At 39.9% G+C, this 27,818-nt stretch overlaps 1 protein-coding gene across 16 annotated transcripts in view; it reads right to left on the reverse strand.

Annotated features, from left to right (window-relative positions):
• The window catches only part of TENM2 (teneurin transmembrane protein 2), a 617,318-nt gene that overhangs the window by 103,577 nt on the left and 485,923 nt on the right, over positions 1-27,818 (reverse strand). For 13 of the 16 annotated variants that reach the window (XM_050312365.1, XM_050312377.1, XM_050312375.1 and 10 more), the window contains 4 exons: positions 21,527-21,649; positions 10,913-11,118; positions 2,896-3,091; positions 32-133 (listed from right to left, as the gene is read on the reverse strand). In XM_050312365.1, coding sequence (XP_050168322.1) covers positions 32-133; positions 2,896-3,091; positions 10,913-11,118; positions 21,527-21,649 — 627 coding nt within the window. The remainder of the gene's footprint in view (positions 1-31; positions 134-2,895; positions 3,092-10,912; positions 11,119-21,526; positions 21,650-27,818) is intronic. The other 3 variants (XM_050312379.1, XM_050312378.1, XM_050312376.1) reach the window with 1 other exon arrangement.

Raw genomic sequence — 27,818 nt, forward strand, 5'->3', positions numbered from 1 at the left:
TGGTTATTTGTAAATACAGGGAAAATGATACCTTTAGCACAGTCTGCTCCATGAAATCCTGGAAAGCAGTGGCAGACACCTGACACACACTCGCCGTTCCCGTGGCAGTGACGTGGGCAGTCCTGCACCGAATCTGAAACACAAGAAACACAGGCAATCAGCCTGCTCATTTTTTGCCCAATTTTTTTCAGTTTATTTTGCCTTCAATAGTTAGAGGAACAACCCCTAATAATATGAACACCACAGGGTTTGGGTGAAGCAGAAAGCACTTAATTCTGTGGTAGCATGAGTAAGTGTTGAGATCTGGTGATGCACCAAAGCCTTTGGGCACCATTAGAACTCCAAGTCTTCTGATAGGGCTCAAGTCCTCTGTTCCAGCAGATAGGTGGGTCCTCTTAAGACCTTCAGAGCTTCGTTGGAATTTATATTATGTAGCAAACGTAACATTTCACCAGGAAATTCAACACTCTCCCTCCTGCAATGAGACTTTGCTCTGGCACAGCCACTCTGCCACGGGACACTCATTATCCCAAGGACTGGATCTTCTTTGCCTTCTACAGACATTTAAAGCCTCATTAATTAAGCTGAAATATCTGCTGAACATCACAAAAAGGAGCTCTTTTCTTCTGGCAAATATACTTGATTCAAAAAAATAAAAAGAATTAAAAAGGTGTAAGTAGTTCTGCGAGAGGATGAGTCCTTTAGAAGGATGAGTCCTTTAAAAACTGAGGAAAAGTTTAAGAGTGACTGACTGAAGTGATGACTTCAATAATATGAGGACAATAGACACATCAGCCTGATAACATTTTAGCTGTACCAACACACTAATTTTATACTATTTCTGTTATTATTTGGATAATACATACACTACTTTGCATAATAACAACCCAGAAATAAAATTCCAATTTTGAAATTAATTCTTAAAATCATTTTAATCTGAAAGCTGTTGGATTTCAGTGGAACATATTTTCAACACTGAGTTATTGGAACTAAAACCTAACTGGGCAGTTGTTACTCTTCGCTATTACTCCCTGTGGTTGTGTGACCTGTGCCTCCAAACCAAATGGCTCTGTCAGTCCCAGGCACCAAACCAATAGCATCTGTACAAGACAGAAAATAAAATTTGGATTTGGAACCAGCGGAACCATCCAGAGTATTGTTTGTCAAATTAAACTTCAAAGAAGAAAAGGACTCAGGAACAACTTTAAATCTAATTTCACAGTTGCAGAACAGCAAATACAAAATGTCTAAAGCAAGTTCTCAAAGAGATGTCATTAGCTTGGCCTCCTGAAATGATTCATGTAAACAATGAAGAGAAAAATTGAAATGTAATGCTTAAAGATATCAATTTATCTTGAAGGAGCTTGTTTATAGATTTATTCATTATTTTGCTTCATGGCATACACAAAAGCATTCTTCTGTGTATTCAAAAATCATGGTAAATTTAGTATTCCCTGGGAGTTAACATAATTCCTGTTATTCTTTCTCCTCTTCCATACCAGAGCTGTCTCAGATCCTTTGATTGTGAAGTGTCTGATATGGGTGTGTGTAGAACCACCTCGGAACTGGATAAAATACTATACTTTTCTCTGGATTTCATTCCAATTACTATCATTGCACTACCAAGTAGTCTACCTGACTATCAGACCTCTGACTATTGGTCTCTGAAAGCTGTAGCCTAGACCAGGTAACTCTTTTAAGGGTAGTTTATAATATCCTAAGGTTTTCTAAGCACAACAGGGGCATAACAAGACAAAAGCATGAATGTTCTTGTTGGTTTTGGAGAAGCAGAAAAACCTTTCATGGGCAAATATACAAGTATCTCTCTCTCTCTCTATATATATATATATCAACATGTATAGCACCTTATAAGCTATGAAAAAACAATAATTTTTTAATCTTAACTGAGGTTAACAGAAATAATTATGTTCATACTTAATGGCAGTATTGACTATCCGCCTACACCCTTCTTGGGACTTAAGCCAACAAACTGAATTTTATACTAGTGTAAAAGGAAAAAAACTACTCTTCATATTGTTAATCAGGCAAGGCTGGAAAATACCTCTGACTATTTAAAGTTTAAAAACTGACTTGTACTTTTTGCAGCTTCTCTTTCCCTAAACTAACAGGAATTACAGAGATATACAATACAGTGCCATTTAACACTTCACCAGCCAGGGCAGAATATAAGATAGAGTATCTCAGAAATTGTTATGCCCCTGTGAAAAGACAGTCAGGAAAGTTCGTTAAGTGCTCCAAAGTTCAACAAATCTAATAAAGCCTGGAGAATTTAGAGTCACTTTGATTTTCAACTAAATGTAACCCTGTTCTTCTAAAAAAACTGCAGGCAAGATTGTTTGGCTCTTGGTTCCACCATGTTGAGGAGATGACTCACTATTAGGTGAGTGGTAAGCTGTAAGACAGCATACAGCTAATTAACTGACTCAATTAATCTCTAGGGTGGCTGCAAACAATAACCTCATTTGCAGGTATCGTTTTCTTGAGCTCTTTCTACTAAGATTAAACAGCTCTCCTGTTGGATCCTATTCCACCTGGGTGTAAAAGAAGCTTCTTCAGAGAAACAAATAAGAAGTATAAAAATGACAGATAAGGGAGAGAAATATTAACTGGGGAATGCTTCAAACCAGACTGAACTTATCTGAGCCTTGTTTTCCCAAACTAGACTCAAGATGTATGGAAATGTTAAAATCTAAAGAGGGAAATCAGCAATTAAAAATGTGCTCTTTGTCAAGAGTAGTGTTGAGGGAAAAAAAGCATAACATAACATAAGGACAAACAGGCCAAACACTGAAGATTGCAAAAAAGTATTACAACTTTAAGTAAAGGAAGGTATAAAACAGAAAGAAAAAATGCTCAGCTGGTGGAAATACCTACCCAAAATGACTGTACTGAAAGAGACCACTTCCTTGTCCTTGCCATCATTGTAAAATGCCAGGTGCCACAAACCCACATCCAAGTATTGGACAAACACGGCCTCATTCTGAACGAGGGTCTGAATGCTCCGACGTTCCCGTGGGGACTCCACCACACTCCATTTCTCTTTGCCATCCAAGCGTTCCATGAAATCATACTGCAGGGGGAAAAACCAGGGGAAAAAAAAGAACAAAAAAAAAAAAAAGAACAAAAACAAACCAACCCCCAAACAAACAGAGCTGAATACAAATGATATTTCAGCTCAAAGTCTCCTCCACCTTGTTATAAAATGGTATTTGTGACAGATACGTCAATGTGAAACTACCATTTACCAGCTGACCATGGAACACACGTTCTGGGAATTATGCATCTTTCCCCTGTATAGGTGATCAGAAAATGCACAAATGGTATTGCTTAACAGGATGGTTTTTGAGAAAAAGAAATGAAACCTATGATTTGGTCAGTTACTTTTAGGTTCCAGCTTTCAAAGCTGGAAACGTTCAACCTTGGAGACACACACCCTTTTCTAAACAATCACCTACAACAACTTCTTGCTGCAACAGGAGCAGACACATGAGATGCATCTCCAGACACACCAATGAATGGAAGCCCCCAGAATGTGGAACAGGAAGAGCACAAACAGGAAATGTGTTTGTCTAACGGGTAACTCAGCGCCTGATAAAAATACACTGCACAAGTTTTACATCACAGAGGAAAAGTTGCTTACCTGAGGTTGTTTGTGGAACAATCAGGGCAAGTATGACACAATAACCAGAGGGAGCATGGAAAGGAATAACACAAATCAAGTGGCTGAAGGAATTGGACTTATATTAAGGAAAACTGAGAATTTCTGGTTGGATGGTTTCCAAGTATGCTAGAACATTGCATTAATCTTTGGAAAAGGGATCAAACAGAGCAAGTGATTATTTAGAGTATAAGAGGGATGGCACCATTAATGGCATGGAACTAAAAAAAGAAAGAAAGAAATTTAAGATGAATGTCACATAAGTTTCCCATCTATTAAGCTCAGTAAATAGCCTCCCAATGGAGATGCCACAATTAAACAGGACTGGAAGAAATATTGGTTAGTCTACAACAGGGAATAACTCTGCATAACAAAGCAGCTGGACTAGCTTTCCTAATAGGCTTTTTTTTCTGTCTTTATTGTCTGTGATTCTGGAGCTCTCAAGCTGATGCTAATGCTCAACTGAGTGGCTCTCATAGTCCCTATCTAAGGGAAGCCCTTAAGAAACAACAAAAACAATATATCTAATCTTTTGATAGTCGTATAACAAGTCCCCTATGAAAACACATCTTGTTTTAGACACATTTATCTGTGTAGGAGTAGATAGAGATAGATAGACATGTCTAAAGAAAGATGTATGTGTTCAATAAAATACAGTAATAGTATGTGCTTGCTTGCCAGTAGCTTCATTACATTTCCCTCCGTTATCTCTAACACATACAGGCTGTGCTTGCAACAGCTATGAGAAAACATCCACCTTCCCTTGCTTTCAGTTTAAACAGAAAACTGTCATTTTGCATCCTAAACCAAAATAAACATCCAGAGAGGGCTGTCTTGTACACTGCATTCCACTCATTAACAGCAAGTACTAGCAAATAATATACAATATGCAATAAAATAATGGAGATTCTCCCTTCTAGTGGAAGAGGCTGAAGGGATTTAACACTTTAGTGCCATGCCTTGCATCTGTCTAAAACTGGGATATAAAAGCTCACCTTGCTAGTTGAAAATTTCTAAGTTATATACCAGCAATAGACTCGGCCTTACAACAAAGGGAAACACATAGAAGTACTATTGACTTCCTAGTAAACATGTGGATCTGACACCAATATGCAGCCACAAAGGAAATACATGGCAGGGAGGAATTTGAGCCCCAAACCTACTAATGCTAAAAGCTACCGTCACAGTGAGTGCATTATCCACTCTTTCCTATGTCTTTAAACATGGGACAATGCAGGAGAAGTGGAATTAAAAGTGTCACCAGACTGTTAATATCAGACTGCCATCCACTTGAGCCTTTTCTCACATGGGATTTTTACAGGGGAAGGTAAATCAGGCAAATTAGCACGTTTATGCCAAAGCACACCAGAGATTTAGAGAATTCTGGCATGTCAGTAACTCTCAGAATATCCGAGGTACCAAACACACATATCTCTATCTTCTAAATCAATGACATTTGGAAATACTGCTAAAACCCACTGTCTAACAGCCAGAGGTTAAGGACAGACTCATCACCTCCTTGGGAAATGTTATTACTCGGGCAACATCTTGGGAAAAAGAAATTGTGCTCTTCAGAACAATCGTTCACAAAGGGTCAACTAAGGAAGCAGCAATAAAAGCTGACATTTCTCACTGGCAACACGCTGTTCGTCTCTGCTTGTGCTGGCAGGTTCCTCTGCCTCCCCTCTGTTTGATGCTGATTCCACCTCAGAGAGTGGAGAAGGCTCAGCAGTTGGCCAGATCGAAGGGGAAGAGTGCTCAGCCTGAAACTGCTTGAAGCAGTTTTAGCTGCACAATCTCTTTTCACCATGACGGGGTGTGACCCAGTGAGAGCAGATCCCTTGGCATGACCCCCTGGAAGGCTATGATTTTAACTTTGGTACAGTTCAGGCTGGCATTGCCCCTCTTTAATCAAACTATGAAAAACAATTTAATGCTCAGGCAAAAAATGGCTAAACCTGAATAACTGCATGAATGGTGAAGTACCGGTGCAAACTGATACAGAATATAACTATACATTTTTATCCCTCTTTGGATTCCTCAGGACTGAGGGGGAAAAGAAAAAAAGATAATGATCTGCTGGTGGTTCCCTGGCTGTACTAAATCTCAATGTGTCAGCAAGGACTAGGTATATATGTACCCCAAAATTGAAAATCCCTGACTGAAGAGTCACTGAGATGGCACTGTGAATTCATAACCTGATAAGATTTCTTCACACGGTTGGCTGAATCATCATTTTGCTTCTCCTGGCCCTGTTGATTTTCTGATTTACCACACTTGAGAGATTAATTACTTTTATATAATGTTGTGCTGAAGATATCAGTCTTGCTTTAAAGCTACTTATTGGCATATATGAATAGATTAGAAGACCCATCTAGGAAAAGAAGGCAAGTAGTTTCATGATCATTAAGAAGCAACTGTGGAATTCTTAATCTAACACACACAACACAACTGCTAGGGAAGAGACCGCTAAATCACATGAATTAGGGAATGGATGTGTCAAACCAAACTAAATCTCTGAAGTAATTTGGAAGTTTCACTGACTTTCGACTTTCTTTCCCCTTTTTTAAATGATCCTTTATTTTCATGGTTTCATACTGAAAGTCACACAAAAATGGCAAAAACTGCTCAGGAGCAACATGCAGCAGAAATCCCAAATGACTACATCATCAGAGTTCAATTTTGCAGCAGGGAGTACTTACTATGATTAAAGCTCCATATAAGCAAGTGACTTACCAACCTACCTCGCTAAACAAATTCCAAATTCACGCTCTCAGTGAGTTTGTTTATTTTTACTACCCGGCATATCGAAACCCCACTGCTTACTTTTATTTACAAACCTAAAATCTCATACTAAGTTCTTTCTGGGCAATTTGTTTTTTATAATTTCTCCATTCAGTGCTTTCAGTGCATTTTATTCATAGGCTAATAAGGACTTTCTTTTTCCAGTAACCATGGGGAGTCAGCAAAACGCTTTTGGAACTTCACATATGCAGTTGTGACTCCACTGCACAGGGCCATCCATCCAGCACAGATCCACTGAGCCCAGTTTCACAGGCAGAGTGAACTTGTGAGCACTGCAATGCAGAGGGAGCTCACAGAGGTCAAGGCTGAGAATGCAGAGAGCCTGCAAGATCTTCAGGGCCTTTCTTTCTTAGATTTGAAACTATTTTCATGCCTCCACAAAATGCCTGTTTGAAATTAGGAGTTGAAGAGAAAGATTTCTTAGAGCTCTTGTCTTAATAATGGATGAATATCCAAATGGAGGGGGAGAGCAGATTTGGCACTGGAGCTCTTATTTGCCTTTATGCCAAAGCCCTGTAGGACCTAAGCAGCCAAGAAAACATATGTCAGGGAAACTTGTTTGCAAAGTGCTTTAAAATTAGTTCTTCATAAAATCCAGTTGGTAATTATTAATTAAAATGCAGCCATGAAACATCTGATACCCTCCATGACAGCCAACCAGTTTGTTTTCACATTTGGATGTGCCACGAGCTGACCAGGGCAGTGCAGCACAGCACAGGCAGGCAGTAGGTGGTCAGAGCACCTGAACGTGTTTGAGCACTGGCTAAAACCCAAGCTAACACTGAAGCTCCCCAGCTCTTCAAGTTGTTCCAAATAAAGCCATTTTCTCTTCTGAATGAAAACAGCTTTCATTTTGACATGAAAAATTCTGTAAGTATAACACACTCTGCTGGACGTGAAAACAACCCAGCTCCACGCACTGCCTTCTCCAGACATTCCAGCGATGTTCCTATAAGGTTACCTTATTTCATGCGTCATTTGGAACGTTCTACCAACATGTAGCAACCTCATAATTGCTGTAATCTCAGCAGAGCCACTTCGTGCATTATTTGACATTTACTGTTCATTTTCTGTACATTATCAACTCTATTAATATGACTCTTCTGCTAAATTCCTAATGATCATTCAAGCCTGCAATGTGCATTCTGTTATTTCCACACAGTACTGCACAGGCTGGGAGGATTTTGCTCCAAAGCACTGCGTTCCTGTTTGCAGTCTGCTTGCCACTCAAAACTGCATTTTTACTGCTCCTCCAGAGCCCCACTCCCTGTGCACATGGCACACGAGGCTGCATCCAGACAAGTTTACAGCTACATCAGTTTGACTGACTAAACCAGACATTTGGAATATTTGCTAAACAGTAATACTGAGAAGGTTAAATCTCAGCAGGGCTCTCAGACAGGAACTGCATCTTGTTGTCTCAGGTTAATCATGTACCTAATTTGCTGATTATTGACTTGCTCCCACAAAGGATTTTACTTGGCTTGACATATCAGCACTGATCGGTGATGAACTGTCAAGTGTAGCTGTTTCACTGCTTTAGAGCTCATGTCCTCAACCTACAGAAACAAGGATTTTAAATTTCAATTTTAAAATATCGCCTGGTGTCAACTTCAGACTATTTTCATTAATACAAAAGCTTTGTGCTCCCTTCTCTCAGAACAAGGCTTCTTTTCACTAACTCAGGTCTGCAACAGCTTGCCTTTTTTATTTTTTTTTTTCCTAAAATTATTTCTGTTGGTAGCAGCTTGACTGAATTTTGATTGCTGGGCAAAAATGCCAAGGAATCTTCTGCTGTATGACTCTGGTAACAAGCACCAGGACCCTGCATGAATGTGGGAAAGTTTATACTGGTTTGTGCTGCAGATCCAGACCAGATGTAGACTAGTTTATACTGCAGATTATACTAGTGGATTTCAGTAACCCTACTTATAGAAGAGGTTTGGAACTTCACCTAAAGCTGGAAAGCAGCTTCTCTGAGGAGAAATCCAGCTCAGGAGGAAACACAGTTGGTATTTCTCATTATTTAATTTAACAGAAAGGTCATGAAATTTATATTCTATGGATGTGGAGTGAAAGTAAAAAAGAAAACTTTGCCTGATCACAGCCTTCTCAGATAAGAACATAATGAAACCTAGAACAAATACATCTGATCATATTGCAATATAAAGTTCATATTGAATTAAAAAGAAAAAAATATTTTTGACTACCAGTTACTTCCCACTGGATTTCTTATAAAACATACAAGCATACCTCCACCATGTCTTAGTCAAAAAATTATAATTAACCTGTATTTATAGCAAATCTTGATGATTGCTTTGGAGCTTTGGTTGCCCTAAGTAATTTTCATTTCATGATTTCTACTTTTGTTTGTTTTTCTCAACTAAATGGCCAATTTTTTTCATGATAGAGTAGGGGAAGTAGTGCCAAAATTCTGAATTAAATGAGACATGCTCAATGAATTATGCCATTACCTCATTGCAACAGCTGAAGATCCACAGACATAATTTCACCCTCAAGACAACAGATTGAAGCATTACAGCCAAAACATTCTTAAGAAAGGCTCCCACCCTGGAATATATTATCTGTGGGTATTTTCTGTGTGGCATGGATGTCTGAAAACGGCTTAAAATCCCTCAACAGCCCTCTGCAATTTCCCCTACTTATCTAGTCTTTTTAACAAATTTTGCGATGCTGCATGATAATGTCTAGTTATCTGGAAAAGTGACCACATGCCCTCCCCTCCTTGGGCTGTGGGCTGCTGATCCTGATTCCTTGCCAGTCAGATAGAGCCATTCAGTAACTCAGGGAACATTTTAAAAGAGCATACTCTACAGTAAGTTGGTGGATTTTAAACAGTCAAAGCTCCTTCTTCACCAATTCTTAGCAGCAGAGGACATAAACCCTTGTAAACCTCCTCACTCCTTTCTTCCCAGCTCTGATCAAAGATTTTGGTCCTCAGTTACGACTACAGGAAGAACAAACACTGAGGAACGAGAGGCAATGCAGAAGAATTCCATAAATTTGCCAGACATTGGGAAACAGATCCAAAATTCAGATAATGTAAGAGCAGTTTTCCCCAGAAAATTAATTGGCTGCCTCCCTGTTTGTACCACGAGTTTGTGCATGCACATGGACACAGATCACCCAGAGCTGATATCTCTTTGCAGCCAGTATTATTTTCCCTACATGGCAATATGGAGCAATGCAATTATGTTAAGGCCTCTGGGCTTTTAGCTAGGATCATGTATTTTAACCATTTATGCAACTGCAGTTTGCTTTGCCAAAAAACAGTAATAAAAAAGTGAATCAGGGCAAGGCATCTAGAAGTGTTAAATGAGACTTTCCTAAAAGGAATCATGGAATCATTGCTTTTTGGAAGTCATACACTAAATAAAGTATTTAATTTTAGCTGAGAGATTCTGAATAAAGAACTAATTTGTAGTAGCAAGGATATACAAAAAGGGCCCTTTTTCCAAAAGATGTTTGCTATTTCTGCTTTCCTTCCACTCCAAGGAATGCAGGCTCTTTCCTTTTAGTATGTGTAACTGCAAATATATTATTTCTCATTTAGTTCTAAATTAAGTAAATGGGAATCTTTCCATTCACATTAATGAATTTTCAATATAATAAAGAAATTCTCTCTGTAACAGAAAATATCGCTATACCTTCTCATAGCAAAGAAATTAAAAAGCCTGGTGCACAGCCTAGAAGAAAAAGATACTTAACTTTACAACTACCTTATCTACAGCCCTTAGCTCTGTCCTATAGGGTCACTCTAAACTCTGAGTTCTCATCTCTGAGGCTGGGTAGAAATCAAGAAGAATTGGGTTTCCCAACTGCAAGACTTGCCCCATGCCTGAGTCAGATGATAGATCTAAATACTGTCCTTGAAGGAAAAGGGGGTAAATGAAAGCTCTCAAGCATGTGGCCACTGTTTCATGTTCTCTAATGTGCCTGGGTGGCAGAGATGCCAAGATCTGTTGCATCTCCCAGTGATGCCACTCAAACTGCATGTGGAGATTAAAACTTCTCTGAAGGTAGAAAATTCCATGTTAACACATCTGGCTGTGCAGGCATTCCCACTGTACACAGGGCTGTGAAAATGGGAGCTTGACCAACACCACCCATCATTTTGACTGGTGCATAACTGGATGGGTTTATCCCAGTTGGTGCCTGACTTCATCACAGATTTGAAACCTGGCTTCAATTGCAAGAACATTGTTCCTTAAAAAGATCACTTCTTTTATCAATGTATTGTTGAGGTATGTAACAACCTAGAAATGTTAATATCAGGGTGTTCAGTCAAATATGAACTAATTCACAGGAATCCCTAAACTTGAGTTCCATAAACTTCAACTTTAACACAGATGCTCTAAACTTTTTGCATTTTGACATTTAAAGGCAACGAACACATGGACAAAGTACCTGGGCATGTGATGGTGGGAGTCCTCTTCTTATATAAACACCAAAAAGAGCATCCTTCCCTAAGGATATGTTGAACTTCAGGAACTGTGGCTGGCTGATATGGATCTGGGACCGCCAAAAAACTCCAGGGGGCACCTCCTGGGTGACCCTGTGTCCAACTTCTGTTTCTCCGCTATCTATGCTGCTATTCCTGCTGACCCATGGTCCTATAAAATAAAAGCAAATATAAATCAAATGAGACGGTTGCTTATAACAGGTAAGTTTTATTCATTCAAGATGAGCATCTGTGGCAATGACAGCTCTTAAATCAAACTGTAACTTCCTTATTCTGATGCAATCTGTCCGCTGTTTCAATCAGTATGTAAGAATTTGGCCCTTATATTTGAAGTAAGAACTCTGTGAACCTTTTTTCTTTCTTTTTTTTTTTTTTTGGTGGAACATCTGCAATCTTCTAAGCCCTCAAACCCTTTAATTCTGCAATTACTTCTTACTCATCAAATATAGTAACGGTAGAGAGTCAATCAAGCTCATGTGAATCTCCCTGTGCTCTTTTCAACTGAGTCTTTTACACAACTAGAGTATAAAAAAATTACAAGAAAGGTGAACTGAAGGGGTAACTTCAATCTATATTAACTGATTGCAAATTTTTATTACCAGTTTTATTCACCAAAGTAGGGCGATAAACTCAGACAAGTCACAGACAAAAGAGTGGACAGAAGAAGAAATGAAATGCACAGAAAATGGTTTAGAGGACAATTTCTGAACTCTAACATGCATCTTCTCCTTGAAAGAAAGTTAGCACAACTCGGTGTAGTGCATTTTAAGTTCTCTCTGCCTGAAGCAAGGTCTATCTACAAGTCCTTCTCCCTGGTGCTGTGGTTAGTTAAAACCCATCATTTGTTGGTTCTTCATCATGCATTATTGAAGACAAGACATAAGACCTTTCTGGTTGAGTGCTCTGGCTTCCAGCCCATGAAACAGTGAACCTTTAAAACGTGGTGCAAATCCCTTCTGAACAGGTTCTGAGGCTACACATATTTTAAACACACAGTGTAATACATGGAACGACCAGTGCTTTGTTTCTGTGTTCTGTATTCCCAAACAACATGGCGAGAAATCCATTTAAAAATTCTTACAACAGACACTATAACGACCAGAAAAACCACAGAAAATAACTGTTAACAATCACAGAAATTAAAAGGCATCATTAATATCACTATTCAGATACACTGGATGGTAATGTTACCTCTGATACAACCTGAGGGCTTTTGCAAAAAGCTCAATGTTTTTTTTTCCATGGTGCAATGCTATTTTCCATAACTGGCAAGTTACTGTTGAAATATATTCCAGCACTGTATGAATGCAACAGGATGGCACAGAATAACATATAATTCCAGCAGGTAAGTACATAACAGCTTTTCTGTCTTGACTATCTTTAATTGAGAGAGCTGCAAAAGCACTGTTTCAATTATAGACTCCAAATTATCTATGTTAGCAGCACTTACACTTGTACATAATGAAACAGATATTATGTTGGCAGTGTTTTGAAATGGTAAAAGAATGCTCTGAATCCCAACTGCTACACAGTTTTCAGCAACTTGTTTGTTTCTTCATTTTCTATGTTAATGGGTCTACAATAACATCACAGCACTAACAAAGAAAGAGAAAGGAGGAGATGCTGAAACAACAGGCTGCAAAGAAAGGAAAAATGGCTGAGAACGTCAAGGAATGTGCTGTTAGAGCCACCCAAGAGCACAGATAGAAACCAGATTCAAACATGTACTGTTTCATAAAAACTACAGGATGTCATTTCTAATGGATTACTGCAACAGAGGATATCTCAAAGTTCCAATCTCAGTGCAGCCAAGCACCATCTCACTAGAATTTAAATGAGCCCTTGCCCACATGGGCAGGAAATCCAGACACAGAGCACAGAAAAATCACCTGCTAGGTGCTACACTGGAATCACTGGCAGAGCTGGGAAGTCAGCGTAAAACTGAGGGCTCCTTCATCTCCTTTGAGTACAACATTACTCCACAATCCCAAGCTATGGTGGTAAATGATGAATTTTTGTCACCGTTCTTACGGAGCATGCTGTAAATCATTTCTTTGGAACCAAACTGTGCACACCTTAAGGAACATCAGCTGTATCTAATCTGACAAAAGCTCCTTGACACACTCAAAGAACCTCATCCTTCAGCCCCAGTATATCAAAACTGTCAAAGAAAAAGCTATTTCCAGTAGTTATTATTATTATCCAGTGCAGTAAATTTACTGAGCATGCAAATGGTAAGGTCACCACAGTCCCTGTTGGCAGTTATGGTTTCACTGGCTCTTGAAGCAGCTCCAAAACAACACCATCAATGACTTTTGTTAATTATATTTCTTGTAAATCTGTTGAGTATATATTCCCTAGAATTACAACTTTCAATTCTAATGGAGACTCAAGTTTTAGTATTTTTGGATAAATTCAGCCTTAACATCCTTTGGATTTCCAAAATTCTGTATGGTATTTCTATCTAGGAAAGGGCATTTTTTGAGGACTCAAATGCATCAAATAAGCTAAAACTATAATGTTCCAGCATTCAGGAGAACCAGAGTTACATTTATACTGCTTCTGCATGCAAAGATAAAAAAATGTATCAGATGTCAAACTTTACTGACCAAAGATTTTTAGAAAAAGACCATTTCTTCATATTTCTCATTAAAAATTAGAAGTGATCATCTTAAAAATTGGTGAAAACTGCAGATAAGACAATTGAATTTGTGGTTATCAGTCAGCCTAGAGAGAAATTTCAGGTTCCTGATACTGAAATGATTCAGTTCAGGTTTGATATTATCTTTGGAAGCATTTCCCTAAAGATGCTCTTTTCTTTTTGCTCTAAAACATAACTGACCTGGTTACTAATTCTCCAAACCACTCCTTCTGGAATATTTCAGTGGCTCAGGAAAATTCACCTGGGAAGAGAACTCTGACAGGGGCTCAACTCAGCAGAGGATATTAAGAGCAGGTTAGATGATCAGCTATCACAGGTGATCAAGATGTACACCAAAGAATGGAACAGATGGGTGACTCTTTTCAAGTCTGTATTTTTAGAGTACAGCATCCTCTATATCTGCTCTATATCCAGCCTGTGCCACATCTGTGACAAACAGCTGCTGCCTCACCTCTGGCATCCTGAAAAAGATCCTTTTCTTTTGCTTTTGAGAATTTAATACATGACATCCTGGTTTTATGGCCCTGCCTTACAATGCTGAAATAACACAATTTAGAAGTGCTTGAAGTTGTACCAAAGTCTGGGTTTCACATTTGCAAGTTTAACTAACAGCTTAGAAAGTTTTAAGTCCAGAAATATATCAGAGCTCTAAGATTATGCATTATTGAATCATAGTCTTACAAATTCCTGCTGAGTTATTCCTGTTGATAAGAGACACAAAATTAGTGACAGCATCTTGATTCTACTCCTTGCTTTGATGCTGCCAGTGCACCTGAGTTGGTCATGGCCTTGATGTTCTCAGATGACTGCTTGTAAAACAGAATTATTAACAATGACAGAGTTATTAAAAATTCTTGAAGATGAGGAATGCAGAACAGTAACATAAAAATACTAAAGGAGGTGTCTCAACATCAGCCCTTTCATGTTCCTTCCTCCCCAGGTTAGAAATACAGAAGGGAAATGCAAAGTAGGTATGACCACTGAATCTCTTTTCTTAGTTAATAAGCTTAAGTTTATTTTTTTAACCTGAAAAGCAGACCATCATCCTGGCTTTTGTATTTGCAATGCTTTTTTTTTCTACTAACAGCTTCACTGACAAACCCTGTCTCTACATACCCAAACTTTTTCTATAGATCCCTTCGGTGCTCACCTCCTAATGCAGAGAGTGTATCTTGCCACCTGACTCACTCCCCTCCAGCTATTTTTAGAAGCTTTTCCATTTTGATGGACCACTGCAGATCACATCCAAAGAACATCAACTGCATTAAAGTGAAGTTACAGATGTGACAAACTGACAAATCTGGGAAGAAAGACTAACCCCAACAACTCACACTACTGGGAACAAATGAATACCAAGATCTTTCTCTCTGCTGTGGGTGACTGTTGCAAAGTTTCATCTGTTTATCTCATAACCCCATGGATACTTGATTTCTTTTTTCCCCCCTGTCATTTCCTCTCTGTAAACATCTACAAAAGAGTTTTAAAAGCATACTACTTCATCTTACCCAGGGGAACCATTTCAATCACTCAGTCAAACATATATTCATCAACTAAATAACTCTTATTCATTTAAACTGCTGCGTTATTTACCCAGTTGAATTACTATTTTGGCATATACATTTGAAAAGACTGTTTTAGCATTCGAGCATATTTGCCTTTGAAGCTATCAGAGAGGCAACACATGACAACAGCAATGCAAACTCCCCCTGCTAAGTTGTCAGCAGGTCTCATCTGTGAGCTGGAGGTCAGATTCAAGGTGGCAGAGGATGGGACATGCCCAGTCAGCCTTTAATTTAACTGATGTCAAGCAGTGTCAGCTCTGGAGGCAGAGCTGTATTTACACTGAAACCAGATATACTTGAGTATTTATAACTACAGTATCCCACACTGCAGTTGAAATTAAAAATAAAAATGAAATCTGGCTACCAGCAGTGTCACGCCACAGACATCACACTGGAACAGCAATTAACTCCAGGGCTGTGACTGTGCCTTCATCACAGGGGTGACTGTAAACTGCACCTTGAGAACAATCTTGAAAAGTATCTATCAGAATAACCATTCCAGTGGATCCATAATGAACTACCAAGATCATGTGGACAATCTCAAAGTAAATACAAGGAATAAATATCACCAGTGTTGGTTAAAGAGAATTCTCTTCCACTTCTTTTCCTGTAATTCTGTATTTCTTATAAATCGCTGCTGCAGACAAAGCTTTCCTTATCTTTTTATCTAACCCCTTTTTCTGTTGTTGTTTGTTATACAGCCAGGGATTTTCACAGATGACTTGGAATTCTGAAGAAATTTATGGCACAGCTGTGTAAAGGAAATCATTCAATATAAAAACACACCCCACTGACTTTTTGACAAAAAAGAATGTGTGAGAATGACTATGGTTCTCAATGACAGTTTAATTTTTTTCCTCAGGTAAATTTGCTACTTATATGACCAGACATTTCTTATTGTTCCAGAAAGACAAATAATAAATAAAAAAAGTAGAAAATGTCTTTTCTATACAAATATATTTAGTGGAAAAATCACTGCTATGAACTATTACCATGCTGATGACCCCCTATATGAACTTATGCTTCAAATTATCTACTGCTACCACATAAGTGCCTTGGATTCAAGTGAAAACAGACTCTTTTTGAAATGTGTACAATAGATTTACTGCTACTGCAAAACAAATTCCCACAGCTACAATGAACTAAAAAGCCAGGCAATGGGAGTTTGTCTGGAGGAGCTGCTATGGCACATCTTGAACCTCAGTTATGCTGAAGATGCTGAGGTACCAGTGAGCTCTGTTTTGTGAAGTGAGGAGGAAAGAAGTTTCTGAATTTGTATGAGCTTTCAGGAGCCCAGTAAAACAGCTTCTGATACAAAATCACAATCTCAGGTTGTTGGGTCAGCATCTCAAATTTCTGTTGTGGCTAGAGGAAAGAAAATCTTCCAAGGGAGTGTCTGTTAAGACCCCTGGTCTGGCTCAGCTGCAGCCAAACAATGTGGCCCTGCACGTGGAATCAAGCATCGTGCTTTAATATCCTGATACACCTAAAAATTTAGGCACATCTTCACATGACTGTGAGCATGAAGATTCACTGTTTTCAGAATCCAAAGCAAAATACAACTGATATAAAATCAAGATCTGTTAGTTCACTGCATTTCAACAACAAATACATACTAGTGTCACTTTCTACCTGAGCATAACGATAATCTGACAGTTTATAACGCACTTTATTGCCTAACTTTGAACACTGGAACTTGTACTGTCACCATTAACATCACCAAAACCTAAAACTCCTCTCCTGCTGAATTTAGCCAAATATTTTGCTTTTGCTAAAACAGCCCTTGAACTTGGTGTATTTTCAGACGACCACATCTGCAAGCCTTCATAGAGTCCATATTAATAGTTCTGCTTGCTAATGTGTTAATTAAGACCTACATTACATTAGCCTCATAACTACTTAATAAGATTAATCCACCTGGAAAATGACGGCATGTCTTGATTAAATTGAGTGAAGGTAACAGAAGTGACATTTAAAGTACATTGATTGTTGTTACATTTTGATCATCTGCTTCCAAGAGTCTGAAAGGAAATGGTGGAAACTCAAAGATTCATGTTGTTTACTTTGTTAATGAGGTATGAGTTTATCTTTTACAGCATGACAAAGAGTTCCCTCCAGCTGTTCCCAGAGTCCTTACACTGTCTGCTGAGTAGGTTTCCACAGGAGCACAGTCGGGGGTAGCACCAGTGCCTCGGGCAGTCGAGTGAGGAACTGTTCTATGTGCACCTGAACCCCAAATAATCGCTATTATAAGGGTGGTAGATCCTCCCATTGCATCATTTTGTTATTCCTTTAACATTGCCTGTCTGCTGCATCGCTAATAAAATAGCTCAACTATTAATTTCTGTGTGCAAACCAAAATGTGACTCGCAGCTGCATCTGGCAGAGCTCTCAACATCACTTGGAGAGGGCTGAAGACAACCTGTACAGCTCCACAATGACTGCTGAGCTCAGCTTTCCACATTTATCCACGGAAAATTTCTGCTAGATCAGTAGGAATCTGTTTTTCTCCTCTCTCATCTCAAGTAAGAAAGATGGCATCAGACTTAACAGCAAATTTAACTTCCTTCGTTTCATAATTGCCACTATATTTGCAATGCTGAACGTGTTATCTGGAAACAAGTATTTTTCATGACACCTCAATACTTTAACATTTAACTAACTGTAATTGTCTTTTTGAAATCCACACACGTTGTGGTAGATTTAGTGAAATATCTCAAACTGACCATGAACCTGGATCAAGCTGGTTGGTCCAATGAGACACAAACCCTCAGTTACATGAGTCAGAACACAAATTCACATCCACTTTTTTCCAATTAGTATATTTGTTGTATATAAAGGGATCTTTCAGGTTTACAATTGCCCACAGTTTTCTTTGGTGTCTTTTAAAATGAGGATTTCCAGGATCAGAGACCTCAATCTCTTACTGTGTTTTTCAGCTTTACAGAACATTATTTTAGGAAATAATCAAGATAAAATACTAAGTCGTTTTTGAATTACTAGAAAATCTGCTAAATCTGTGAGCACACCAAAGACAATATTTCCTAAACAAAAAACTCTACATCAAAGCATTCTTTATGTGGATTTGCAGCTGGAGTTGGTTTGGATATTTCCACATAAATGGTAGGTTATCTTAGGTGTCCTCTGACATGATTTTAGTTGACTTTCATGGTATATTCTGTCAATTAAAAAGGAAACAGTGCACAGTCACATATTTTATGGCAATGTGTGTCTAACCTTCTACATAATTTTAAATGCAGAAAACATTTCTGGCATAGATTAACAGAATCTAGGCACAGAAAAATCCCATAAGGTCATCTAACTCACTTCTTCGTGAAGAAGCAATTATTCCCTAACATGCAACTTTTTCCCCCCACATTTTTCCCTAATTTAGATTTATAACACCAAAATTCTAACATTATCCTTACAAACCGAAAGAGACAAATGGGCTTCACTCTCAGAAACCTTTTTTTAATGTCATTACAATCTACCTCGTCCCTGTAGCAATTCCATGGCGGTGACAATTTTTGTTTTACCCACTATGAAGGGATACTGTGTTATAATTTGTATAAAGAGAGGAACTTTACTTTTGTCCCTTAATCTAAACCCCTGGTTCAGCACAACTTCTGCAGCATGGTGGACTTCACTTGCAGTTTTACAGCAGCACTGAGGATTGTTCTACCCATTGCACTTGCCTCCTCCTTTCAGACATACCCGGTTTTAGTGAGATGTAGTGTGTAATTACAAAAAACCTGAAACTGTGTTACCTTAATAGTGAATTTTGTTTTCATTCAGGTAGGAATACGCAGTAATAAAGTAATTTACATTCATCTTAAATTGCAGTTTTATTATTTTGTACCAGAATTTAGTCTCTTAATAAGGAACAAGAAGATCAAATTGAATATCTGCCTTTTTTTCTTTCTTCTTTTTTTTTTTTTTTCTCCTTTCAAATTGCTCTACTTTAAAATGCCTTGCTTGCTGAGTAGGCACAGCTTGTGTTTAAGTGGCCCTTCTCAGACTAGGGGTTAAAGGTTTCTTTGGGAGACCCATGTTTTGAAAAGAATGGCTTCATCCTGAGTTGTGTCAATTATAGAAAGGTCACTCTCCACAGCCAGAGCCCTGAAATGGTTGTTGTGTTAAAAGCTGTCAGAGGCTTTCCTAAAAACTGCTGGGATAGCAATATTAACTTGGACATAATAAAAGGAAAGGTGAGGTAGAAAAACTTTTTACCCTTCCTGCTTTAAGAATTTGTCTTTTCGTTACTCCTTGTGTTCATCCAAACCTGTCATTCATTTTATTCCACTGTGGAAGATTACTTGCCTAAATATTGTTCTTCCCCATTCCCCCAGGTTATCAACATTTCAGCAACCTTCTACAAAATGTCAGAAGAACAAGTAAACTTTTCCAACACGCTCTGAGGAAAGTTAACTGCAGCAATTTAAGACATAACCAGCAGTTCTGTCTCCTTGCCTCCTCTACAGGAGGTTACCACTCCCAAAACAGCGGCATCTCCACCTCTTCAAATGTGCAGAGCTAATTAGAGTGGGGCCGGGATAAACTGCCAGAATTTGCACTGAAGTGCCCCAGGCAGATGAGCACTTTCCAATTCAACAATCCTGCTGCCCTATATTTGCACAGAGATGGCAACAAAAAGCTGCAGGGGAGGGAATTGGGAAGCGTGTTAAACACTGCAGTTGTCTGCTAAGTGACCATAATTGCAGAGCTGAGCTCTTCAGGTTCCTGCCCAGAACCAGAGGGTCTCTCACCTGTGCACAACCGGGAGGAAGTTCAGCAGCAATACAAACATTCTGCCTTGCACTCAGGGATGTGCTGTTCATCCAGTTTGACCTACAGCCAGTCAGAGATGAAAGCCAAACCAACGAACACTTGCCTAAAAAACTTTAACGAAGCCAAAACCAGTCCCTCCACAGAAAACAGGAAGAAGTTGAGGTGCAGCAGCATTTATTGAAAACAGAGGCAAATCCATGAAACCATCGAGCCCATAGAAGAACAACTCAGCTTCCTCACCCAGCTGTATTTTAACTGATATTTTTCCCCCCAGTGCATCCCATACAAGTATCCTGTGTCACCACTTGTTCCTAACACTTGCTTTGGCAATTGGCAAGTTTAACACGGACCACAGGTCCTGAGAGCAAGATGCTGCTCAGCCCTGAACAGAACTCTTCTGTTGACGAAAAGCAAGTGCTCTGTCACTCCATCCCACCATCACAGCACACCGAGGTCTGGGAGGTGCTTTCATTAATTCAAACATTCTGTTCTGCCTTCTCATTGCAATTTTTGTAATAACCAGAGAAGGCCTTACTGTGGTGTAGCAAAGAAAACCCCTGAACCTCACCAGTAAAACACACTCTATTCAGGTGATTAAAGTCCTATTTGTGATATGTAATTTCTCTGTATTTTTAACATATGCTTTCTTAGCTTAAGAAAGTATTTCTGGTTCTTATTCTTTCTTCTCATTGCCCTCTTTGTCATCCTCCACTGGAATACAGTTTTTCTTTAAGAGAAAAAGAATCCATTTGTTGCCTGCATTGCTCACACTAATACCACAGGACAGACTGTTTACTATGGGTCAATTGATGTTTGATATTAGAATTCATCTGAGAAAGAAGAAGAAACAGGGATGTGGTCTCAGCTGCAAGCCAAGGTTCTTGACTTCCCTCAAGCAGCACAATGCACTTCTACTAAATCAAGCTTTTCACAGAATCACAGAGTGGGTCAGGTTGGAAGGGACCACTGTGGGTCATCTGGTCCAACCTCCCTGCCCCAGCAGGATCATCCCAGAGCACATGGCACAGGACTGCATCCAGACAGGCCTGGAATATCTCCAGTGAGGGAGACTCCACAGCCTCTCTAGGCAATCTGTCCCAGTGTTTGGTCACTGCACAGGAAAGAAGTTCTTCCCCATGTTCAGGTGGGACTTCCTGTGCACCAGTTTCTGCCTGTTGACTCTTGTCCTGTTGCTCAGCACCACTGAGCAGAGCCCACTCCACCCTCTGACACCTCCCTTTAGATATTTATAAAAATTAATAAGGCCTCAGTTGCCTCTTGTCGAGGCTGAACAAGCCCAGTTCCCTCACCTTCCTCTTCCTTTAAGATCTCTAACTATATCTAAAACCAGGATACCTACACAGTAAAAAAAAAAAATTACACTTTTACAACCAAGCCCTTCTCCAGCATCACCCGAGCGAGCGCATCCTCACCAGTGATCAGCTTCCAGAAACCACGCGAGTTTGCGATAACCCGAACGATAAAACTAGGCTTTTGGTTTCTTTTGGGGGGGTGATTTCGCGCGTTCCCCGCGGGTCCGGACCCACCTCTGCCGGCAGGGGCCGTCGCCGGGCCGTCGTCGCCGGGCGGGCGCGGCGGCCGCAGCCCGTTGTTGAAGGTCGGTCCCTCGGCCGGCTGCAGCTGCCAGTTCAGCCCCAGGAGATGCATCGCTGCGGACACAAGGGCGGGAGACAGCGGTCAGCGCGGCTGCTGCCAGTGACACATCTCAGCGCACAACACCGTAAAAGCGACTCGGCTCGGAGGAATGGGGAATATGCGGGGGAAAGAAAAAAAAAACAAAAAACAAAAGGGCAAAACAGACAAAAAACCCCAAACAAACAAACGAACAAAAGCAGGCCTGGTGACTCACACACATCTCTCAGTTTTGTGCAGTTATCAGATCTCCTAAGTTACTGAAGGCAAAATGCTTTACAACCCAGTCGATCACAGCAAGCATTCTGTTCAGACTCTGGCATCATGTACCACTTTCCCCACTCACACGTTTCGGAGGGGACACATCCTGGGAAACAAAGCACGGCTGCAAGTACCAGCTCCGAGTTTAAATTATAGGTGGTAATTTATACGTTGATTATATAATCAGCTTTAGCCCTATGTATACTAATCACATTGTAATGCAATTACCTCGTGTTTAGTACAACTTATTTAAATCAACAGATTAGAATAACAGAATCACAGAATGGTTTGGGTTGGAATGAGCCTTAAAGCTCGTTTTGTTCCAAGCCCCTGCCATGGGCAGGGACACCTCCCACTATCCCAGGTTGTTCCAAGCCCTGTCCAACTTGGCCTTGGACACTTCCAGGGAAGGGCATCTACAGCTTCTCTGGGTAACCTGTGCCAGGGCATCACCACCCTCACAGAGATGAATTTCTTCCTAACATCTAACTTGAACCTACTCTCAGTTTGAAGCCATTACACAGCCTCTGTCTTAATTTTGTCGATTAAACTTTTCTGACAAATCCAGGGTTTTGCCAATGCTTTGACCTCAAAAACCTGAGCCACGCACGGTCCCGCGCAGGGGGGGTTTGCCTGCTCACAGCACCTGCTCGTGGCCTCTCCAGACACCCCCACGGCAGAGGCAGGACTGTGTGTCCCATGTCAGAGGCTGTGCAGCTGCACCTGGAACATAAACTGTGGAGTGGGAGCAAGGCCAAGGCACCCCCCCTGCAAGTGCATGAGTTATAGGCACTGTGGCAGGGCTAATTGAATAAGTCCTGTGCATAATGCATGAGACTTGACAGGTCTGAATCGTTCAGCCAGTGGATTTATGTGCATCTTCACCTTGTATAAACAGAAGCTACCTGCAAACATCTCCACACTTTCATCATATTATCCCCACGGCATTCTCACAATGCAGAGCAGTGGTGAGGGATAGAAAAGCCCACCAAGCTGTTTTTATTCCCTTTCTTTACGCCCACCATCAGCACTCTTCCTGCTTACACAGGTAGTGTGCAAACATATATACCACAGAGAACAGCATTTCCAGTTATGTTAAGAAGTGTCTGAGAGGATTCACTGTCAGTTCAGGAGCAGAAAATAAATATAATTATGGGCACCCTTAGAATTGTTCACCTCTGCAGTGTCAGATCCACATCACATTAGCAGATATTTTGCATCCAATTCCAAGCAACTGCAGCAGAGCCCGTGTGGTCACAAATAGCCCAGCAGTGGTCACATGCTAAAGTGTTCAGAGAGTGAATGGGAGGGATGGGAAAGGCAAAAGAATTCTCACAGGAACTGCCATTTACAGTGTTTGAGCCATCACTCAGATAATCTCTGAATACAGGGAATCCATTTAGACGTGATCTATTCACATAAGTACTCCTAAAACCCAAGAAAACAAAACACCTCCCATCCCCAGAATCCATCTATTCCCAGCTCCTGAAAAGCTCTCAGCACACAATCTGTGCAGAGTTCAACCTTTTTGACAAAAGCAGCTGGGGAGCAAGACAGCTTTCCTAACACCACCTTCCCCCGGACATATCTACGGACTAAGCAGACATCTAAAAACAGGAAATAAAATCAAGAGACATTTTGTGTGAACAGGGCAGTTGCCAGATTTCACATTCATGCTGAATTTACAATTTTTTTCTATTATGAAAAAACCCAAAACATTAAAGCTTCTTGTATGTTAAAAAATACCAGGCATGAACCCGAAAAGGATGTTTTGCTGAGAAACTATTCAAAATTTACTTCTAGGGAATGTTTAAGAATTCCTTGAAAATATACAATTGTTTTATTCAGTTACAACTTTTGTTTGTTTGTTTGTTTTGCCAAAACAAGCATTTTGAAAGGCTTTTTCAGTCTAATCTCAAACAAATAATTTTCTTTTCAGCACTGCAAACGAAATTGAAAAATCCCTCAGAAAGCTCAACCACCACCAAGTCGCAGCTCATACAGACTGTGCCCGTGGAGCAGAGACATCTGTGTGGGGCTCTGACAGGGCTGGGGATGGAGGCAGAGGAGCAGCTTGGGGTGTGTTTGTGCTGTCAGCAATTCCCGCACCAGGTTCAGCTGGACCAGCCCCGACAGCCAAGAGTGCGTGAAGATTAAGTGAATTTCAAAGCCCCGAAACAAAAACAAGTCACAGAGGAGAATTAGACTTTTGTGGTTTATACTCTCAGTGTATCTATTCGAAGTTGCGATTTTTTCATTTCATTGCAAGCACAAGCATAAATGTAGGTCACTTTGCAGAGATGAAAGCCTGCTGCTTCTAGTGTGCACCAGTCCTTACAAAGGAGAGATAAGGAAATCATAACTAATAGTCTGTCCAAGAGAATTATAGTTGCTACCTTATAATTACCAGGTAAATTCAGACAAGGAATTATAAAAGATCTTATTAACATGGTATTAAAAAACCCCCGTGATCCATCTGCTTCCAAGCACACCATGGTTTCATTAATAACTTCACTGCTCTGTGTTTTAATCATAGATGCACGTTAGGCAGAGGAGCAATTAGAGCTCCTTCCTAACGGGGCAGGGATTTGCATGTCTGCTCTGCCCCTCACAGAGCCCGAGAATCTCCTGCCCAGCTCACACATCCATTAGGTGAGCTACAAACTTCCACTGAGACAGCTCAGGTCACAGACACGAGGAACGTTCACCTTCCACCAAGAATAAGTCGAGGAAAGTGTGTCACGGGGGCCTGAGGGGAAAGCTCCGTGCTTGCACTGCAGCCAGCCAAGCTGACTGGTAGCCGAGCGGGGAGAACAAGGAGAAACCCATTCTCTCCTGCTTCACAACGCTATGAGATGGCAAATTTATATGATTAACCTTTTGTTCTGTTAATCAAACAAAAATGCCTCCAGCAAAGGAATAAGTAGAAGCCCGTTTAATTAGAAATACAGGGATCCATTCAGATGTTGAATGCACGTGTGTCAGAGGAGAAATTTGGGCTAGTGAATTTGTGGCTATTTCCTATTTTTTTTTTTTTAATTTTTCTTTTCTATTCTGAAACTACAACAAAATAATCTTTGTGGCTTTGCCTTCCCATCAACACATTTTCATCAATACTGGCCACAAGGACATAACTGGCCACATTTTCTCCAAAGGATCAAAATATTTTCCAAACTAGCCTGCTTACTCAAACACATTTCCAGGTGTCCACATTTGGTTTATAGATTAACCTTTGGAGACAAACACATCCCTGATGATTTAAAACACAAAGAGGTGCCATTTTATCTATATGGTGTATTCATAAATTACATTTTACAGAGCATTTACATACATTTTGTAGGTGTCATTTTTATGTGTTTGCTTTTTATCCCCTCAACATTAAGCATATTTTCTAAGCTCTTGTCTCTGATACCCGATTTTCAAACACTGAGCTTGTAAGAATTTATCTGGTCCATTTAATATCTAGTAACTCAGAATAGAGAACTGTGTATTTATGTTCTCTAAAACACGAGAACTCAGAAACAATAAATTTTGAAGTAAAACCTTTGAGATTTAGGTAAAAAATAACAACCTCTCACTCCCACCCTAGCAACACACACAGAGAGTGAAAGCACCTGGAAGCTAAACCTGCATTGCCCATTAAGAACAAAGGCACAGAACTGGTTCATCACTCCAGGTGGTAGAGCTGTCAAGGATCAGTCTAAGACTTACATAAGATAGAGGTTGCCAGAATGAATCACATATTATTGCAAGAAGTCCCAAAAGGTAAAAAAAAAAAAAAAAAACACAGAAAAATGATAAAACTTACATGCAAAATTTTCTTGAATGTTCTTCAAGACTCAGTAGTGTCCCTCACATTCCTCTTTGATTAGTCCTCTCTCATTCTGGCCATAAACCCACTCCATTCAGAGTTCAGCCTAATGGACAATGGTTTCCAAGCTCTGGAAGCTCTTTGTCTTATCTTTGTGCTCCTGTCACTCTTGACCTTGTATTTTTAAAATGAGAGACCTCTGGTGTCTTTGCGTGCTACAGATCTCCCTGTGGCACAACTCGGTGTCTGCCAATAGGCAGTGCAGAATGAGGTTTTTCACTTATCCCTTTACTCCCTGGTATTCCTTCTTAAAGTGAGAAATATGCAGATTAATGATCCATCATTTTCCTCAATTCCTACTGCAACTTCCCAGTTAGGGTCTGGAAAATAAGCACGTATGCGTGCTTGTTAGAAATTTGGGTATTCCCTAAGCAACTCAAAAAGATGGAAAGGTTATAAAAGTAAACAGGATTCAGATTATTTCCATATTTTAATTTTCCAAGTTGTCATGCTTAGTAAACCCTAAATTATTGTCATTCAAAATGAACCCATCAAACTATGATTTCACTTTGTCAGGATATAGTGATATCATATTTGTCTGAAGTAGGCCAACCTCTTTTCACATGAAAAAGAAATCACTCCGTTATATCACGAACAACATGAGCAAATAAACCCTTAAAGCACATTCCTGTACAGAGGCCATTGTATTACAGCAGCAGCAATGCTCAAAGTTTCCTTCCCATCCACTCATGAGGTGAACAATGATGTAACTCTGGCTATTCCAGTACACTTGGTCTTGAGCAACATCAATGTAATTTCCAAGTCAGGCCTAATGAGTCACAGACATGATGAAACAAAAGGTACCTAATAAATCTTAGCATAATTTAATTTCATAGCATATGTATTCAAAGACCTATGTACACATCTGGTTTTTATTTCATATGGTCTGGACACTGTTTTAATGCACCACAGTATTTGAATGAAGCAAAATAATTTTAGTGCTATACACCTGTGAGTGCATATACATGAGTAACTCAGATAAGTCGAAAAGAGTAAATGGATCCCCTCCAAAAATTAAAAAATAATTAAACATTATTGCACTCTTACTTTGTATTAAATGTTACTCAGCTGAGACTCGTGGTCCTTTACTAGTTATTGCTTCTTGATCATGCAGCAGAAGTCTAGAAATACCAGAAATTGATCTTACTGATCCCAATTATTATTCATAAAATAACAGTTACTTAAAAGACTAGAAACACAGTAATTTAAAGTTCTTTTGTGATTCCTCTGGAGAAATAGGTTCAAGTTCAACCCAAGTCACAAGCGAAACGAGTGTGTTAGGCCTATTCCCCAGTGATTACTTGCCCCCATTACAGAATGAATGCACAATCCATCACAGCTGACAACCTCTCCTCAAGAGATGCCCGAGACAGGAATAGCAGGGGTCTCAAAGTCAGAAAACAGCAGATGAGGAACTGCATGGGAAAAACTTGCACGGTGCCTGGAAACACTCCACTTGATCCTAACTAGTGCTTTCGGGTCTCTGCTGAGGAGCACGGATCCTTGGGCAGCTGTAACAGGGGAAGCAAGAAGCTTCTCACACCTGAATAGGTTACAAGACAGCTCACAAACACACACATACAATCAAAATTTACTGACCTAAATCTCAGCTGAGATTTTTGCCATATTTTGCTAACATGTCTTACAATTAACAGACGCTAACACAGAGGACAGCGAGGTCTGCAAGTGTTACTTAAGCACAAACGGCCTCTCCCACAAAATTTGGTCTTGGCAACAACTATGCCTGACAAAGATTTCAGGAAATCGTGGATGATTTACAGAGGCTGACACCATCCTCTGCTCCATCATTCTGTTGGCCAGCCTTCAGCCACATCTGCAGCAGGAGCCACACAAGCACTGTCAGGATGCAGCTGGAACGGGATATGACTCCCTGACAACGGCTGAGGCAGGTGTCTCAAAGAAAGCCACTGCACCCAAAGACCTGAACTCACAGTTATACTGAAGCCCCTTCATTTTACGTTACTGGCAGAAATGGACAGTGTCTCCAGGATCTATAACCTTAAATCCTTCAGTTTAACATATAATAAAGTGCT

This window comes from Myiozetetes cayanensis, unplaced genomic scaffold, assembly GCF_022539395.1.
Source record: "Myiozetetes cayanensis isolate MyiCay16 unplaced genomic scaffold, myiCay2020 scf17, whole genome shotgun sequence".
In the NCBI taxonomy this organism is placed as follows: domain Eukaryota; kingdom Metazoa; phylum Chordata; class Aves; order Passeriformes; family Tyrannidae; genus Myiozetetes; species Myiozetetes cayanensis.